The sequence below is a fragment of the Pteropus alecto genome, unplaced genomic scaffold, assembly GCF_000325575.1.
Source record: "Pteropus alecto unplaced genomic scaffold, ASM32557v1 scaffold21, whole genome shotgun sequence".
NCBI lineage: Eukaryota > Metazoa > Chordata > Mammalia > Chiroptera > Pteropodidae > Pteropus > Pteropus alecto.
In genome coordinates, this window is record NW_006436282.1 from 2,645,052 (window position 1) to 2,663,851 (window position 18,800).

Consider the following 18,800-nt stretch of genomic DNA (forward strand, 5'->3'; position numbering starts at 1 on the left):
TTTGTTAAGATGGAACTAAAATATTTCCCTCTTTATGAAATGCTTCCTTTTCTTACACAAACAAAAAGAATTACTTGGTATATTCCTCTGTTACATTAGTTATCACATTATATTGTAGTTGTTTATTTTGATTTCTGCATTCCTACTAAGCTGTGAGCTACTTGAGACTGTGCCTCTCCAGTGTCTGGCATTGAGTTCATACTCTAAACTTTTGTTGAATGAATAAACATGAATAAGTGATTACCAAAATATATAAGAGAAGTAAAAGATGAAAAGAGCTGTCTAAGAGAAACTCATAAATCTGACAATTTAAGAAAAACATTAGAGGGTCCTATACAAGGGGCATAGGAAGCATATTTTATGAAAGGACTAATAAAAAAGGTACAAACCCCATGGTTTAGGAATGTGCATTTTGATGCAGGAATGTTTATTATGGTAGAGAAATGCAGTAGAGACTGAGTGGCATGAGAGTATGAAAACGTGTTGAAAGTCAGGAAGAAAAACAATTCATTCTGGTATAAATCCTATAAATCACATGATTTTGTGAAGTATGTACCATTAGAAACCACACTCCATCTGCTTCTATATATGCAATATGTATTCCTGGTTTATAGGTTACCATATATAGCTTGCAGGAGTTGCCAGTTTTTCCATAATGTGAATGTAAAGCACACCTGGACTAGCAGGGCCAGCTTCAAAGGCAATAGACTAGATTTCTTTCATCTCTGACCTTCTGTTCTGCTTTCTATTTACGGCTTTTTATGTGTATATATATTTTCAAATGACTCATTCTTAGATTTTAAGATTTTAGGGAGACATTATGGAGTTTTTCAGGCACAGTTTAGGTGCTTAATTATTGCATTTAATTGAAAATGTCCATTTTTATTATACATATTAACTGGACTTGATGAATTATACATTTCTTTTAAATGTTCTTTAATGTGTTAAGTGAGGGGTTGTATACCTATTTCCAGTTACTTTTCAAATAAAACAAATAATTCAGCAGAAATAAGGACAACCAAATTTTTTATGGCTACATCTGAACACCACATTTAGTAGTCTTTTGAATGACGTAGGTAGGAAAGAAAGAGCTGGCAATGTCCTTCATATTCGTTCTATCACTCTAGGGCTATATTTTTGTAGTCATTTCATTGAAAGGTTCAGTGAGAATTTAATTTAAATCTACATGCAAGTAAAATAAGAGATAACAAATGAGACCCTAACACAGCCCGGTAGAATACAGACTAAAAATCAATTTCAATGATTCGATGATTGAAATATAGTTATAGTAATCACACACTACTACAGTGTTTGGGCTTGTATAGGTCATAGGTCAGTGTGGTGTTTGCTTAGGTAGCTTCAAGACACATTAGGTTAGTTTTGTCAGGAACCAACAGAGCATTGTAGCTAAAATGGTATATACTCTGATTCTATAAAAAGCGATGAATATTGCTATCCAAATAATGGTATTGGTATTCTTTGGCTGCTGTTGTCTCCCAAATTATTAAAAGTGGTAGAATGACTCATACATATTTTAAACTAGTAAGTTATTTTTATTCTCATTCAGTTTTCCTTTTCTTAACATCTCAATTGGTTTTAAAAACCACGCAGTTGTTTAGATGAAATTCATCATACAAATTTTTAACTTATGTAGCTTTGGATACTTAGCAGTTACTTTTTTTTAATTAAGAAAGCCATCCTTTCTGGAGTATCATCTTTTTGTTGACCTCTTCCTACAGGTTTTCAGCACATATTCCAATGAAGACTATGACAGGCGAAATGATGAAGTTGACCCCGTGGCTGCTTCAGCTGAGTATGAACTTGAAAAGCGTGTAGAAAAGCTGGAACTTTTCCCAGTGGAACTAGAGAAAGGTATATGAGCTCTACAATGTTTATTATATTATTATATTGTTATGTTAAGTATATAGAAATGACTTTCATTTTCATAAGTACAGCCTTTTTTCCCCGTAAAGATTCGGTCCAGTTTTAATTCTCATGCAGGATTTTGATTATTAAATTTCAAAAATAGTTGATACGAATACTGTATAGATGGTGGATTGAAAGATTCTGTCCTCTCCCAACTGAAAGCCACCTACTTTACGTGGCTAGGATGGCAGCTAGGAATAAGGAGGTGTGAATGAGGCCTGATGCTTGGTTGGTACTCCTGCAAAGGGCAGGTGCAGGTGAGAGCCCAGAGAGCCGCTGTGAGGGAGCACTTAGGGCAGGTGGATGTTTTTGTTTTGTTTTGTTTTTTGAGGGAGGAAGAGTGGTCATGGTTAGACTCCAAATGTGTAGATATGGGAAATGCTGGGCCTTTAGAAAATTATGGATTTTAGAATGGAGGCAGTGAAATCCTCTTCATCTGTGATGGGTAAGGGGCTAAAACAGAACAAGGAGAATGGGGGTGGGGGGAGGGTCCAGCTCCTGATTTTGCTGCCTGGAATCACAGCCAGCCTGCTGTAGTAACTAGAGGCTGAAGGACCAGAGAATTTCACGTTTGTCATCATGTAAGGTGGGCATCTGTGAACTGGACAGTGTGACCTAATGATCAGAAGAGTCACATCTCAGAGAGTTTTGGGAAAACCACAGAACAAACAGATAACAGTTAGAATAACAAAAAAGAAACAGAAAAACAAATAAGGATATCCAAGTATGGCTTTAAAAATACATTTTAAATCAATTAACAATAACAACAATGAAATGATTTTAAAAAAATAAAAATTTCAGTAGAGGAATTGAAGAGGAAAGGATGGTGGTTGTTGAGATCAAACTGGTGACCCAGAAGTTCAAATGACAGAGTGAAAATCCAAGAAAAATCATGAAGGAGATCCAACATATAAATTGTAGATAACGGAAGGGGAAATAACAACAGAGAATGAGAGACATATTAGACAAATAATAAAAGAAATTTCCCTGAGCTGAGAAAAGACCTGAACCTCATGTTTGAAAGGGCTTAGCCAGTTGGTTACAAGGACTTAAAAAAAGTTCAACACTTTAAGCATAGGCCTGGAAAACTCCTAATCGTCAAATATAAAATGAAAATCTTACAAAATACCAGACCAAAATCAAAGCAAACAAAGAAACAACGGTACTTGCAAAGGCAAAATTATTAGACTAACATCAGACTTCTCGTCTGCAACCCTGAAAGTAGGGAGACATACATATAATTTCACACACAGCCGAGAAGAAAAGGATGGTGATCTAAGAACCCTACATCCATCCCAGAGAACGTTTACCTGGTAAAAGAAAGAAATGTGCTGATATGTAAAGATTGAAAGAACACATCATGCACATACTTCCCAATTAGCAGGGAGGGAAAGAAATGACGAGCGACTTGTTGAAAACAGCAGAATGAGGGGAAAATAGTCGAAAACTATGTGAGTAGTATTAAGCGTAAAATTGCTTGGATGAAACAAATATAAAGAATACCAGTCCTACTAAACATGACTAGCTTAACTATTCCCATTAACAGACACATTCATTTGATCTTAAATAGAGTGTAAGAGTGATACTTACATTTTTCATTCATTTAAAAATGTAAAATTTATACAATTTATCCTTGGCTCATGACCCATACAGAAAAAGCTGGATTTGGCTGTAGGCCATTGTATTGCCTATAATAACAAATAATGAGAACAATTTGAATTTTCATCAATGATAGAAAAGGATCTATAAATCGCAACATATCTATTCAATGAAATATTACCTAGCAGTAAAAATGAAGGAGCCACAGTTCCATGTAACAGTATGTATGATTCTTACAAACATGAAATTGAAGGGTGTGGAAAGCACATCACAGAAGAGGTCATTCAGTATTATTTTGTTTGTTTAAATTTCAAAATCAGGAAAAATAAAACATTTTTTAGAGATATACAAATATTTTTCAAAGATGTAAGATCTAAACACATGGAATGATATACCATATTCTTGGATGAGAAGACTTAATACAGTAAAGCCTCTCCTATACTCTATCTCTGATACATATAAATATATAAATAAATTTACTGCAATTCAAATAGAACTGCCATGAGAGTTGGATTGGGAAAAGGGATTCTATAATATAATTCTAAAATTTATATGGAAAAATAGAGACCTAAGGGAAGTATGGAAAAGAATGCAAAATGATTTAACCTCCCAAATATCTGAATATAGTGTAAAGCTTCTATTATCAGAACAAATTGTATTCACGTAGCTATTGATCGGTGGAATGAAAATGAAAATTCAGAGAAGGTTATTAGTCTGCATGAGAATTTGATATATGACATGTATCCTATTCTAATTTAGAAGTAACAGGGTGCTTTACAAATTGTTCTGGCTTAACTGAACATCTATCTGAAAGAAGGCTGGATACCTTCATTTTTATTACATTATATATAAAAATAATCCTATGTGGATTAAATAATTAAATATTAAAAATAAAATAATAGAGACCTTTGATGAACATTTATAAGACTACATATTGCATCTAGGCTTGTGGGAGGAGGGGCTTAACCAAAATGGAAAACCAAAAGTTATAAAGGAAAAGATGGACCAATCACATTATCCCAAATTTTAAGCTTTTAAAGGCAGTATTGTCAAAGCTAATAGATAAGTGATAAATTTGAGGGAAGGAAATTTTATAGATGATGTAGCATTAATGTCTATATTATGCTAAGCATCTTTGTAAATTATCAGGAAAAAAGAGAGACAAGCAAGATTCAGTAGAAAAATTGTCAGTTTACTGAAAAAAATCTAATGACCCACACTCATATGAATGAAAGCGCAAATCTCAGCAGCAATGGGAGAATGCCAAACCAGCATGAGCTTCTTTCCTGAGAGAGAAAATAGGCTCCGAACTCCAGAGCATGGTGATGGCATTTTCTGTAATAACAGAGCCTCACAGTCTTTTCCATCTATTCCTAGCTGCTCTGCTTACTTAGTACTCTGCCTATTCCCAGGAGAATATGTACAGATGAAGACAGGGTGGCTGCTGGGTTCTTGACAGTGTAGCCACAAGAATCAGTGGCTTCAAGTATGTGGCTCTGGACTTCACCCATGCTTAACAGACACATCTCAGAGAAAGCTGTACAGAAGATGAGATGAGTTCTCTGGTCTCTGTGGGTTGATTGTACTCTAATTGATTTTCATTATCACCATCTTTCAGGTATTACACACTGGCTCAAACTAATAAAGCTTTTCTCACAATCAGGTTTTCAGCTCTACAAATCTAAATAATTTTCCAGTTAGTTTAACAAGAGGCACTATGGAAAGAAGAAAGATAATTTTTACTAAAACCTGAATCCAGGCAGGGAAAATGGATTTGAAAACTAAAATGCAATTTTCATGCAGGATATTTGCAGAAAGAAATGATTTAATGGCGTGATAGTACAGAGAATCAACATTTGAGAGGCACCCTTTGAATATTTTGAGTGTGACAATTCATAATAAAGAGAAACTCCTATAAACGTGGCAATTCATAATAAAGAGAAACTCCTATAAATACAATGAATGTGAGCAAGAATTCAGCTAATACTTAATATACACCAGAGATTTCATGCAAGAGAGAAACCCTATGACAATATTGAATGTAGAAGAATCTATAGTGATCATCTCTTAAACAACACAAGTGGCTATCTTTGAGGTATTATTGAATTAGCAAACATACTTGGTGGGAGACTTATTTGGATATAAACATGATGGGAAGACTTTGGGTCATCATTCATCCCTTCATCAACATGAACAAATTCACACTGTAGACAAACCTTATGCGTGTGGTGAATGTGGGCAAGAATTCAGCCATACAGCTAATCTTTATGTACATTAGAGAACCCATGTAGGGGAGAAGACACTTTTTATGTATAACCAGTGAGGAAGAGCCTGCAGCATAGATCTAACCTTCATGTGCACAAGAAAAAGATTCTGTGGAGAAACCCTAAAACTATAATGAATGTAGGAAAATTTTTAGCAAGAGGAAGCCTCTTGATGAACAATTAGAATGAAATAAATATGAGAAGTCACCTGCGTGCAAACATTCTAAATGTAAGAAATGAAGGAAAGTCTCCAGCCATCACTCATACATTAGCATTGAAGTGCTCACACTGGAGAACACCCACGCCCAGAACTAGTGTGGGGAGTGCCTTCAGCTGGGGATCACATCAGACGGTTTCTCCAGGGAGAACACTCTATAAAGCTTTCTTTAGCGTGCAACTGAGCAAATGAATTGCACTTTTGCCAAATGACATATTTTTAAATATCTTTATTTAGGATGTCGGATTTTGAGTTGTACTTATATGTAGGATTATGAATTGTACTCAGAAATACTTAAAGCAGAATTGGTGACAAGGAATAATCAATGAAATGAATCATATTCGAAAGATTACTAATTAAGAATATTCAGTATATTAAAAATTATTGCTAAAAAGTTTTTTAAAGGCATCAGCATTCTGTTGAGTACATGAACCAGGTTTCCTTTAATAATCTACAGTTAATTAGCTAGTATCTACTTTTTTATGCAGCTAATACAACATAATAACAAAGACTTTGAGGCTCTCAGAAAATAACTTTGAATGTTACCCAAAAACTGTGGATTGTAAAATAGAGTATCTCTTATATCATTGATGTTAAAATATATATGTAGATGTTAAAATATATAGAAAGGACAGATGGAAATATGGATAAACACATGATTTGTAAGTGAATGAAGAACAAGATATTTGTCAGTATTGTTCACAAAGCCAAGAAAATGGAAACAAAAGTGAATGCCTATCAGTAGAGAAATGGTTAGATATATTATGACATCTAATCTCACCATGAAATATTATGCAGTCATTAGAAGTGATCTAAGGCTATGTAAGTGGCTATCTATGAGGTATTATTGAATTAGAAAAATAAGTTGAAGTAGGTATAATATGATCTTTTTTGGTGTAAAGTAAATAAGAAGGGGGAAAAAAGCCATATATACAAACTAGTTGTCGATATGATTATATCCTTGTATGGTAGGACAGAGACAGTAGTGAAAGACACATGGGATCTTATTAATGTGAATAGGGATATGGAACAAGTAGAAAAGAAAAGAAGACCACATAAATAAAGGGGAAATTCCAGATATATTATGATCACATTTATTTAAAGTAATATCTATGGCTCAACCAGGAAAAGTTAAGCCAGAATGGTCAACCTAGAGATGCATCGTAAAATTATGAACTCCAAAGAATTCTTTGTGAAAGCAGGCAAAAAGAAAAAAACTGGATAACTAATGGGAATGAAATCAGACCAGCCTCAGAGTGACTAAAAGATAATAAAACATACTTTCTTTTCTTAAGGAAAGAAAATATGACTCAAAAATTTTATTCCCCCTAAAAAAACAAACAAATAAATAAAATAGGTGTGTTTGAGTGTGTATGCTTTTGTGCTTAAAATATTATATTGTTTAGAGAGCCTGTGTTTTAAGAATGATTGAGTCCTCAATAATCAAATTATTACCTTTTCTTAGGATCACAATGAATATCCAACTGCAGTAGTAAAGTGAGATTAAATTCATGAGCCTTTTGTAGGATCTTTTTTGACACCCTTGCTCCCCAGCATAGAAAAAAAATTCTGCCAAGGCAATCATATCACAGAGTTCATAAAGAACAAAATTAAAAAAGCAAATAGGTCTAATCAGCTAATTGCAGACTAGTGTAACACTTAGGTTGTTTTTTTCCCCCCTCTCTTTCATAGATGAGGATGGACTTGGTATAAGTATTATTGGAATGGGTGTTGGAGCAGATGCTGGACTTGAAAAGCTGGGGATATTTGTCAAAACTGTAACAGATGGCGGTGCTGCCCAGCGGGATGGCAGGTAAGCTAAGTGCTGTCATCAATAACTAAAATCTAGGAAACTTTTCTGGGAATTTCTTTCAATGGTAGTTTTCTTCTTTCGCTATTTTAGGACATAATTTCAGAGTGTGTCTTATATGTGGAAAATATTCAAACACTTGAATTACTTTCTGATTTGTAGGCAGAATACCTGATGGTAAATGAGTGGATGGATCTATTATCTATATCTACCTCTGTACCTGTCCATTCATCAATCTAGTAGAAAGTGAGGAGAAATATGGGTGTATATAGTTTAAGAATATGTACTGTGGAAAGCAGCATGTAGTTTCATTTCAGAAATATTAAAACATGTTATAATAGATGCCAGCTACAGAAAAATGAGGCAGAAGGCAAACCTTGGATTACGATAGTTCACAGGAAATGACGATCCAGTGTTTTTTCACAATGAAGGCCATGAGACCTGACTACTTTCCATTTACCTGCCCTTCCCTTACTGGGAAAAATTCAGCCTCAACTCAGATACCATGGTTTTGGTATTGCTCCATCCCCAGTGGTCAAAAAGATGACATCGATACTAAGACTTCATAAGAATGAGCCTTCCTAACACCGAGAGACCACAGTATCCAATCAAAAGGTTGGCTATCAATACATCCTTCAGACTGACTTACGACCAGATGGGGGAACTTTGGATGAGAAAATGGGTTCTGTAGAAAGTAACCTCACAGGGTATCTAATCATAAATTCCTGGGCAGGTCATGGCGAGTAGTCATACCTCAGGCATATAAGTAAAAGGTTTATTTGTGCCTTAAGCAAGCCCTGTCCCTTGTTATTTTGCATCTAGATAAACGCACCTTTGAAATACCAGAAGTAATGTCTCTGGAAGGGAGTATTAACCCTTAAGAGAGCATGTAATCTTGTTAACTCTGCTGTAATCCAATTCCTGCCCTACTTTTCCCATCTCCACGTTATCTTCCTTCCTTATCTGTCCTCCTTAATTTGAAATGCATTAAAGAAGTTGCAAAACTGTTATCTCCTGAGCACTTGAGATCTTGATTTCTGGCATATGTCGTCAGTTTGGCTCAAATAAACTCATAAAATTGTTAAAAAAAAAACAAAAAACAAAAAAAAAAACCCACCCCAGAAATATCAAACAAGCGATAATAGGTCTGGCATTTTTGAAAATGACAGAGGTGGAAGGGAAAATAGGAACTCTAATTCTGCATTGAAGGTAATTCAGGAGATCAATGTCTCTCAAAAAGTGTTCTGTCTAAAAATACAAGTTCTTGAGCAGAACTTAAACCTGAGGAATTAAAATCTCTAGGAAAGAAGTCCAGCAATCTCTGCTTTAAACATTCACCTTGGGCAATTTAGATGTATGCCAAGCATCAGATCATTGTTTTGTCTTAGTTTTCATCATCTCAAGCTACAAGTATCTTTAAAAACTTTGATTACTCTCCACTCCAGGCTCCATCAGGATGCTGCATCAGGTTGGGGTTGAAGCAGAAGGTTGGCAATAGAAATAAAAGACCCAAAAATATGAGTACCAAATTCAAAGAAAAATCTTATTTTTCTAGGGACATTGAATAACTGGCTTTGATTTTTTTTTTTTAAAGTTTAAGTATCTGTCATTTAACCATCTTCTCAAGAAATAAAGCATGTTGAAAATCATTTGTGAATCTCTGCTGAGACTCATAGTAGCATTATTTCTTTTGTAATCCTAATAACACATATTGATGTACACAGATATTTCCCAAGGGGAACTAAATTGATTTATTAAAATAAAAAGCCACACCTTGGGTATCATCTCTTTCCATAAAGTTAGGGACTACATCTTAGTCAGTAGCTTTATTTATATTCCCACAGTACTAGAATAGAGAAGTTCTGAAGTGAATCTTTTGAGTGAATGTTCAGCAGACTAAATATGTATCGCACTTAATACAAAGTGGGATATTAACATTTTATGTTTAAAAGTAATTTATTAACAGTCTTCTTCCATTTTAGAGTAGTTATGGAAATAACCTCTTTACTCCTTCAGTGAATTACATAATGTTTACAGCAATAAACATTATTTAGAGTCTTTCTTCCAATTGAGCTAAAACATCTCTTTAAGTTTCATGAAAAATTTAAGTCATTCTAAAGTGATAGGACATAATTCATATTATTAGTATTCGAACAATACTAAATTATTATGATCATCCCTCTTAAGTAAATGAGCCACAAAGCCAAACTTAAATACAGAGTAATTAAAAAACAAAAAGGTAGAAAATTTTGCAGTTGGCACTCAGCCAGTTCCTGTTGTTCTAAAAGCAGATCTATTTGTTTTTCCATCACTCATTTTAAAAATTAGGTTGATTTTCTATTAACCTATTTACTGATTTGTTCTCTTGTGCAGTTTTAATATTTACACCAACACGAGATCTTCGCTTTATCAGTTACGGTGTGCATCTCCTCAACCTTTTTAAATGAATATTTCCTAGTATAGTAATTCTATTGTTATAATAGATGCTTAATAAATGTCTCAGTGAATATATTAAGAAAGGTCACTCAATGTAATGAAATGAACAGAATCTTTGAGATCATGTGACCAGGAGTCTTAATTTCATCCCCTCTACATAGAGCTGTGGTATATTAAAACAAATTACTTAATGTTATCTACATTGTTGTATTAAATAAACTCATATAAATAAAAAACCTTTCATGGTACAGTTTATGAAACTGTACTTGAATGAAGTAGGAATAAACTTGAAAGTTGTTAAGAAAATAGTTATGGGAAGTCATGAAAAACTATAGTATATTTTATATATCTGTAGAAAGATATATAAAGTGCATAGAATAATATATATAGAATAATAAAATTTTGGAGGTCAGTGGGATTTTAGAGATTTTTCAGTTCATACCTTTTATATGTATATGAAAATTGAAGATATATCTATATACGAAAATAAGCGGTCTCATTATTAGACCTATGGTAGTGTTCGTATCCTTTAAATTATTATATTATTATTTCCACTATTTCTGGTGTGCTCATTTGCACAGTATTTAAATGTTTACTATTTAAAAGATATCAGTATAAAACAATTACAAAAGGAACAGTTGGTTGCTGCCTCCAGTCAATAATAATTTTTAAAAAGTTGTGTTACATATGCTTATTGATATTGTATTTAAGGATTCACAAAACATGATTAGTGTGATGCCATTCTTGTGTGGGTGTTTTCTATTTATTCATTCTTTCCAGCCCCGCCCCCCAACTTCTCTTTCCTTTCCTCTTTTTCTCTCTCTCTCTCCCCATCTCTCCAAAAAACTTGGAATTAATACACACCAAAATATTAGATGACTATACTGGCTGTTTTTTGGATTTCAGATAATCTGGAATATTTAATTTTTCCAGTGAGAGAATATATAATACTTACATATATTTTAAACTACAACTAAAAATAATAAAATTACTTCCATGTGACCTAGGGAAAGTTATTCTTCAGACTTCAGTTGTGGACAGAATTAAAGTTCTGGATCAGATGTTCTTTGTAGTCCTTTTAGCTTTAAGCAGATAAGCGTCGGTATTATACCTTTCTAGCTTGCTTTATTTTCTTAAAAACTCTCTTATTTAAGAAAACTATTTCAATTTAACCTAAGATTTAGTCATACTTCCTTCAAGGGATGTTAAATAGCAGACATATTTAGAAAATTCTTTTCTCTCTCTTTTCCTCTTATTAGCTCAACAGAAGAAGAAGAAGCCTTTTTTATTGATTGCTTTTACCCCTTACAAACGTCTCATAAGCTCTCACCACATTTTGAGTACTTTAAAAAATTTGCCAGATATTTATCTCCTGACTCGTCTAGTGTACTTAGAAAGTTTTGAGGCTTTCTTATTCTTTGATATCATGTCCTGCTTTCTAAATTTTCTTGCGTAAAGCTTTTCATGTCTGTTTGTACCTTTTCATATGCCTGAAACATAGAGGGTGCTCAATAAATATTCGTGAGTGAGTGAATACTTGTGCTTTAATTACTTCCAACACATTTACTTGGGGCTAACATTTTTCTTTTTATTCTGTTCTATCATATTCTCTTTCTCCCTCTCTCCTTCTCTCTCCCTTTGCGCAACTTTGCCTCTTACAGGGTAACTTGTGCTTTAGCTGGGTGATATGGTAGCTACTTCTACCTTCTGTTTTAGTTTTACATTTTTAGTAAAATAATATTAAATATTGTAACCATGAGTTTTTGTTGCCAGAACTTTTATGATTGTACACAGGACACTTTAACACACTAATTATTTCTCCAGCCCTCTTTAATGAACCTATAAAGCAAAGTAAATTTTATAATATCACATTTGAGGCAAATTGAAAATGTATTTGGGATCTGCTTTGTTTCTGGCTCCTGTGGTTGTTTCTGAAGCTTTTGCATATCATTTTAGAATACAGCCCTTTTTAGGTTTTTGGGAAAAGATATCAAATATGAAATTAAGGTGCTGTGTAGTTTATCCTCATTCAAGCATTGGTTTTCAAAAGATTTTAATTATTTTTGACCATCTTTTGGGTAACATCGACATATAAAACAGACGAAGGGGTCTATTTTTGGACTTACCCTGCAGCAGACTCTCCCTCCTGCAGGCTGAATAGGTAGAAACTGCTGTTGTAATTGTGTCCCTCTGTTGTAATTCCTTAGTCGATGGTTTCCTCTCTGTGCACACACTTCGTGGCACTCTTTAATCAAATATTTTGTTTGTTCATCCCTTTGAGAGTTAGACTGTAACTGCTTTGACATGTATGTATGTTCATATACAGTTAGAACTTCTCTATTTAGCATTTTGGGGAAGACTATGTGGACCGAAGTTTATTCATGTTGCCGCAGCTGGTCTCCTGTTCATTCAGCATCGGTTGCTGAACCTGACTTACCCTGTGAGGTAGAATTTTTGTTTTTTTTGTTTTTGTTTCCCCTTGCCAGTTATATCATGTCAGTAAATAAACAAGCCCCAGAATAGTACAACATAGATTTTTACTTGCCTTTCCCCTTTTTGGATTCAGAATTTAGGTACCAGATGGAGGCTAAAGGGCAGTAGCTTTGCACACTGGTGTTTGTTAGCACATGGAAGCTGTTGAGGAAATGACCAGGACTAGACACCCTTTTCAGATTAGCAAGGTGCATTCCCATAACTCCATTCCAGTAGACAATGTTGCCAGGGGGAAACAGGCTATTTTCTCTGCTATTGTGGAAAAATTTTGGAAAGTCCAGATTATCTGTATTCTTCATACTCTGGGATGGTCTCAGGCAGAGAGCTGTCTATTTAATTTTTACTACGAGGACCACATCCCTTGTCATTTTTGTGCTTCTCATTATGAGCCAAGATTTGAGAGAGATTATCAGTGTTAGAATTCTGTGAGGTTGCATCTAAAAGTTATCTCCTCTCAGGATAAAAGATTCAAGCAAATAAACATCACTTCTTCAGACTCCTTCTACAACTTAATATACACACTCAAGTTTTGATCTTCATTAAGTTCTTTCATATACAAGAACAGGCTGACACTTTAGCATTAAACTACTATCCTTTTTCTGGAAAAACAAAAATTCATCCCATTACCTCATCTGTACAATTACATTTTTTTCTGTCACCGTTGCTTCTAGCATAGTCTCAGCTATCCATATTAAACTGAATTTGTGGTCTACTTAACTAAATTCTAGTTAACAACCTTCACTGGTAGTTAGGTACTTGATAATAATTGCCTATGGTACACAAGCAGTTTAGCAGACTAGCAAGTATCATTTCCTGCAGCCACACATACTATTTTTACATCTTAAAGTACAAGGATGAACACACTTATTAACATGGTGTAGAGTTACAGTAACTTTGTAACAGTTTAACATACTTGTTAAAATATGCAGACTTGTACATATATTCATGTGCCACTTAACTGAAGGTATGTTCTGAGAGATGCACCATTAGGCGATTTTGTGGTGTAACTGTCATAGTGCACTTACTCTAGATGGTATAGCCTACTACACACCAAGGTCATCTGGAATAGCCTACTGCTTCTAGGCTCCCAGCCTCTATAACATATTATTGTATTGAAACTGCAGGCAATTGTAACACAATAGTATTCGTGTATCTAAACATAGCTAAACATAGAAATGGTACAGTAAAAGTATAATATAAAGATAAAAAGTGATACACTTGTATTAGGGCCCTTACCATGAATGGAACTTGCAGAACTGGAAATTTCTCTGGATGAGTCAGTCTTTAGAAATCAGCGATTATAATATGAGACTGAAAAGTTTAAGAAGATTAGGTCTAAGAAAAAGTTACTGGATATCTCAAAACAGAGGTAAATAATTTTCAAAGCAATAAATTTGAAGAGAATTAAGGATAGAAACTAAATACAGAAATTCACTGTGTTTAGGTTTAGCGTTCCACTGTAATTCTTTTTATTGTACTTTATCATTTTTGTTAGCAGACTGAAGGACAAGAGGAGAAAGTTCTTTGTAGTTAAGAAATGAAGACAATCGGTATGGACCACTTATTTGTGTAGATTAGCACTAAAAGAACAGATGATAACACATTCGTAAAAAATATAACAAGAAAAAAGCAAATTGAAAATAATTTACAAAAAGAAGAAAGACGTACAGGTATCCATTAAACATCTTAAGTGTCACAAAAACAAAATTTAAAAATAATGTCTCACATTTCAGATTATAAAAAGATTTTTTAATACAATATTCACTTTTAATGCAAGTGCAGTAGACTACTTTTCGACACGGCTAGGAGGAGTGCAAATTGAACAGCTTTCTGAAGGACAATTTAGTATTTAACATGTAATGTATGTTGACACAATGATTCCACTCCTAGCAAGTAATTTCAAAGAAATAATCAGAGATATTCACAGTGATATTTACATAAAAATGCTAACCTGATCAGTAGCTTGAAACAACATACTAGTATTACAATATGTAAGAGGCTTACATATATAATACTATAGCATAATGTATTCTAAATGTCTGTTGTAGAAAAGTATTTAATGATGTGATATAACATAACATATTATTTAAGTGTAAGCTCTGGAGTCAGATACCCGAGGTTCCCAGCCAAGTTCTGCCACTTATTTGTATGACTATATAAGAGGAGCCAATGCTTCCTTATATGTAAAACAGAAATCTAATCATAATAATTATCATAATTCTAATATATTTAATCAGGGCTATTTGCAAGATTAAATAAGATACAAAGCGTAAAGAGCATATAATACACTGCCTGACATATAGTAAGCACTCATAGCACACTGCCTAACATATAGTAAGCACTCAGTAAATATTATCTTGATGAGTAAAAAAGTACTAATCCCACAAAACTACATATTTATATTCTAATTTTGTTCAGTAAGTAAACAAAGGTGTATACATAATAAAAAAATCTGAAAGGAAATTCACCAACATAATTTTAATAGCGGTCAACTCTAGATGGTTGGATTACATGACATTTTTATTTTCCTCTTTAAATATTTCCACATTTTCCAAATTTTTAACCACGAACATATATTACATTTATAATTTTAACATAGTATGTAAAATCAGCACATGCTAATTTGACAGCTGATGGTAGCATTTAATTTAGTGACTATGGAAATGGCCTTTAGACTAATGGAAAACTTTTCCTTTAGACTGAAGCATTATAGTTACTTGTTTTTTATTAAAGTTGCATGTGCATAACCATAAAATAACTAGACTATATGTTTTGGACTCTAGGATCTATAATCTATAAACCAAAGCCAAAAAGACATTTTCTTAAAAATGTAAGAGATGGAGAATTAATACATGTGGTTTTGAGTTTCTGTTTTCAACAGAAATTTTACAGTGCTCATTATATACAGTATTTAAAGTTGTGCTTTATTACCAAGGTTTTAGAAATAACTAAGAATCTTGGAAATCATGTTTTAAGTTGGTAATCTAAAAAACATAATTACTATTGATATAAAAGTGTGAGAATTATGATTCAGTTTAGTTGAACACAATTTTGTATTTTTTTATGCTTTTAAACTTTATGTAGGAGACCTGTTAGTTTATCTGATTAGTATTCATATCTGAATGTTAGGAAGTTCAGATTAACTAGTCTTTTCATGAAAATACACATTCACTTCACAAAATCATGGAGAAAACAGCTGTGTATTTAAACCAAAATTATTAAATTAGTCTTATTTGTCAAAGACTCACTTTTATTACATGAACTTGAGCTCTTATTAAAAAATATTTCTGAGCATCTAACAGAGTTTTTAAGAAGGATTGTTTTCTCAAATGTCTAGCACATTTAAAGTTTTTATTAGATACTAGAAGATTTATGAAAGTGCTTAGGATTCTCTATGAACCAATTAGATTATCGCTTCTTTAATTTATTTATTAAACACACTCCTGTTAGGAACATATTTCATCCGCACACAGTGCAGCATGATGTCTTCTCTCAATTACGGCCACTCAGGCTCTGCAGCCTCAGAAACAGGTCAAGAGATCAAAGAAACACAAACCCACTGGTCAAGATTTCAAAGGGCTATTTTCCTTTCTAGTGTTTATTAAATTTTTTAATGAAATAGTTTGAACTCACAAATAGACAAAGAAATTAAAGGATCGCAACTCAAATTCTTTGTTGTCTCTCACATGGTAATAATAATAGATACCTATAATCCCAACAGAAGTCTCGAATGATCAGGTTATAAAATCATACTCCTGATCATTGCTGCTACCAGTGGGGAATTAGTTGTTGTTATCACTATCTAGTGCAAATTTGATCCAGAATTAAACTGGATAAGAACCAGGAAAAAAAAAAAATTACAGTACTAAATTAGGAAAAAAAAAAAAAGAAAAAAGAAAACATGGTGGTAGCAAAGATGAAATTTTGTTGCTGCTTTAGAATCACTTTAGAGACCAAGCTAAAATGTGGCTGGTCTTAATCCTTGAAATACATATCTCTGGTATTACAGTTGAATTGTCTTTGTGAATCTGTTCTGGCTTCTTGGTGGAACATCCAAAACTATTATAGGCTAAGAGTCAAGAACTAAAAAGATGACTTTTATAAATAAAAAATGAACATGTGTCAGGGTTTATTCAACTCACTAAGAGAACTGATAAAATGATAAATGTGGTTCAAAGAACATTTTAGGAGTAGGCATTTAAAGACAAGTTAATAAAGTAATATTAGAATAACATTGTTAAGATAGATATAAAACTAGTTAATATTCTACAGGGAAATAAACTATGGCTTATGGGATTATCTTTTCTAACAGAAGAAAAGTATCTGAATTTTTTCAGGGCAAAAATCTACAAATTAACATGCAACTTTACTATGTCCAGGACTTTTCATCAGTTTTAAACAGTGGATCAATTAAAATATATTCCCTCAAATTATCCTTAGTTGGTTCTGTGATGCACCTACATGACGTTGAAAGGACATGTCGACCTCCAATTGTTCTTATTTCTGAGCTTTAAATAACTTCTCTTAACACACAGCAGCAACACATGGTATGTACAACACTTATCCAGAGTAATTACAGTGGTACTCAGTTTTTATTGATGGGAAGAGTCAATATGGTAAGATGTCAGTTTTCCCAAAACTAATCTTAAAAACCAGTGAAATGATTTTGTTAATTTCTGTAACATTAAGCATTTGAATGAGATCTAGAGTTTATATATAAAAGACAAATTTTGTATCAATGAGTATCTTAAAATCAAGTATTTTGTTAATGAATTTATTGTGAATGATAATGTATTATCAGAAAAATTAATTGTGGGCAATTTGTTTCCTCTTCCCAAAGGATACAAGTCAATGACCAGATTGTGGAAGTGGATGGAATCAGCTTGGTGGGTGTCACACAGAATTTTGCTGCAACAGTTCTCAGAAACACCAAGGGTAATGTCAGGTAAATATGTGGCTTTAGATATGTACAATTTGGTAACTTGATATTTTGTTGAGTTTTGGTTTTCTATAATTGTACGTATAAATATATGTAATTACAATGAGAATGCTAAAATTTGCCTTTAGTTTTTAATTTTTCCTTCTTTATTGTAATTAGTTCATGTAAATATAACAAAACTATAAATTATAGTATTCTAGAAAGACATGACAATATGAAGTGTACAGCGAGAATCAATATTGTTGATTACTGAGCTACGTTAGTGATCATTCATACATCTAATGATACATATTATTTAGACAAGCAGGCTGAGTGTTTTGAGGTTGACGAATGCATTTTTAAAATCTTTTTATTGTTTTAAAGAATCAAGCAGGATTAATCTTCGGCAAGCTATAACTTTTCTAACTTAATAGGACAGAAAGTATTTTCTTTTGAACCTTGAAATTTATGTCCAGTCCTGGGGTTCTGAAAATTATAGATTGGAAAACAAATAAGAGAGTAGTCCTGAGCCAACTGAGGTCAAGGTTTGAAATTTGTTTTATTTGATCATAGTATACTTATTGTTAAATATAGTATTGTTTACATCTTATACTTTTCCATAAGTCCTATGAAGGAACACATAAGAGGACATTACTTAGTCTCTGTAATTATGAAAGTATTTTAGTGTTACTGCCATCTAAATGAAACTGACAAATATGTTGAAAATATTGGTGAGTTAATATTGCTATAAAGAGGTAACATTAGGATTTTATTGCAGTGTATTTTATGTTGCAGAAGCATGAGTTTAAGTTTTAGAATTTATACTTTTTCAGTTGGAAAGCACCCCTTAATGCCGAAGGTAATATTTTATAAATACAACCTCAGCAACTTTTATGGGTGCTATGTCACTGTTTCAAGAATACCCATAGTCCTGAGAAAAGTATGTAAAATAATCGGAAAGAGCGCAGGAGCAACTGTACTGTCCCCTCAGTAAATGCAATTGTGTTCTGAAGATTGCTGTTTGTTATTGAGGCAGCACTTTCCTGTGTCAGTATAGAACTTGGTTTTGAAGCTGCCCATTAGGGTTTAAAGTGAATTTAAAAGTGAAATAAGATACACATTCAACTTATAAGAACA

The 18,800-nt window shown here is 33.2% G+C and overlaps 1 protein-coding gene across 7 annotated transcripts in view; it reads left to right on the plus strand.

Moving 5' to 3' along the window:
* Positions 1 to 18,800, plus strand: part of PPP1R9A (protein phosphatase 1 regulatory subunit 9A) — a 262,671-nt gene that overhangs the window by 138,058 nt on the left and 105,813 nt on the right. For all 7 annotated transcript variants that reach the window (XM_015589385.2, XM_025046923.1, XM_025046925.1 and 4 more), the window contains exons 3-5: positions 1,740 to 1,872; positions 7,699 to 7,819; positions 17,586 to 17,690. In XM_015589385.2, the coding sequence (XP_015444871.1) occupies positions 1,740 to 1,872; positions 7,699 to 7,819; positions 17,586 to 17,690 (359 nt within the window). The remainder of the gene's footprint in view (positions 1 to 1,739; positions 1,873 to 7,698; positions 7,820 to 17,585; positions 17,691 to 18,800) is intronic.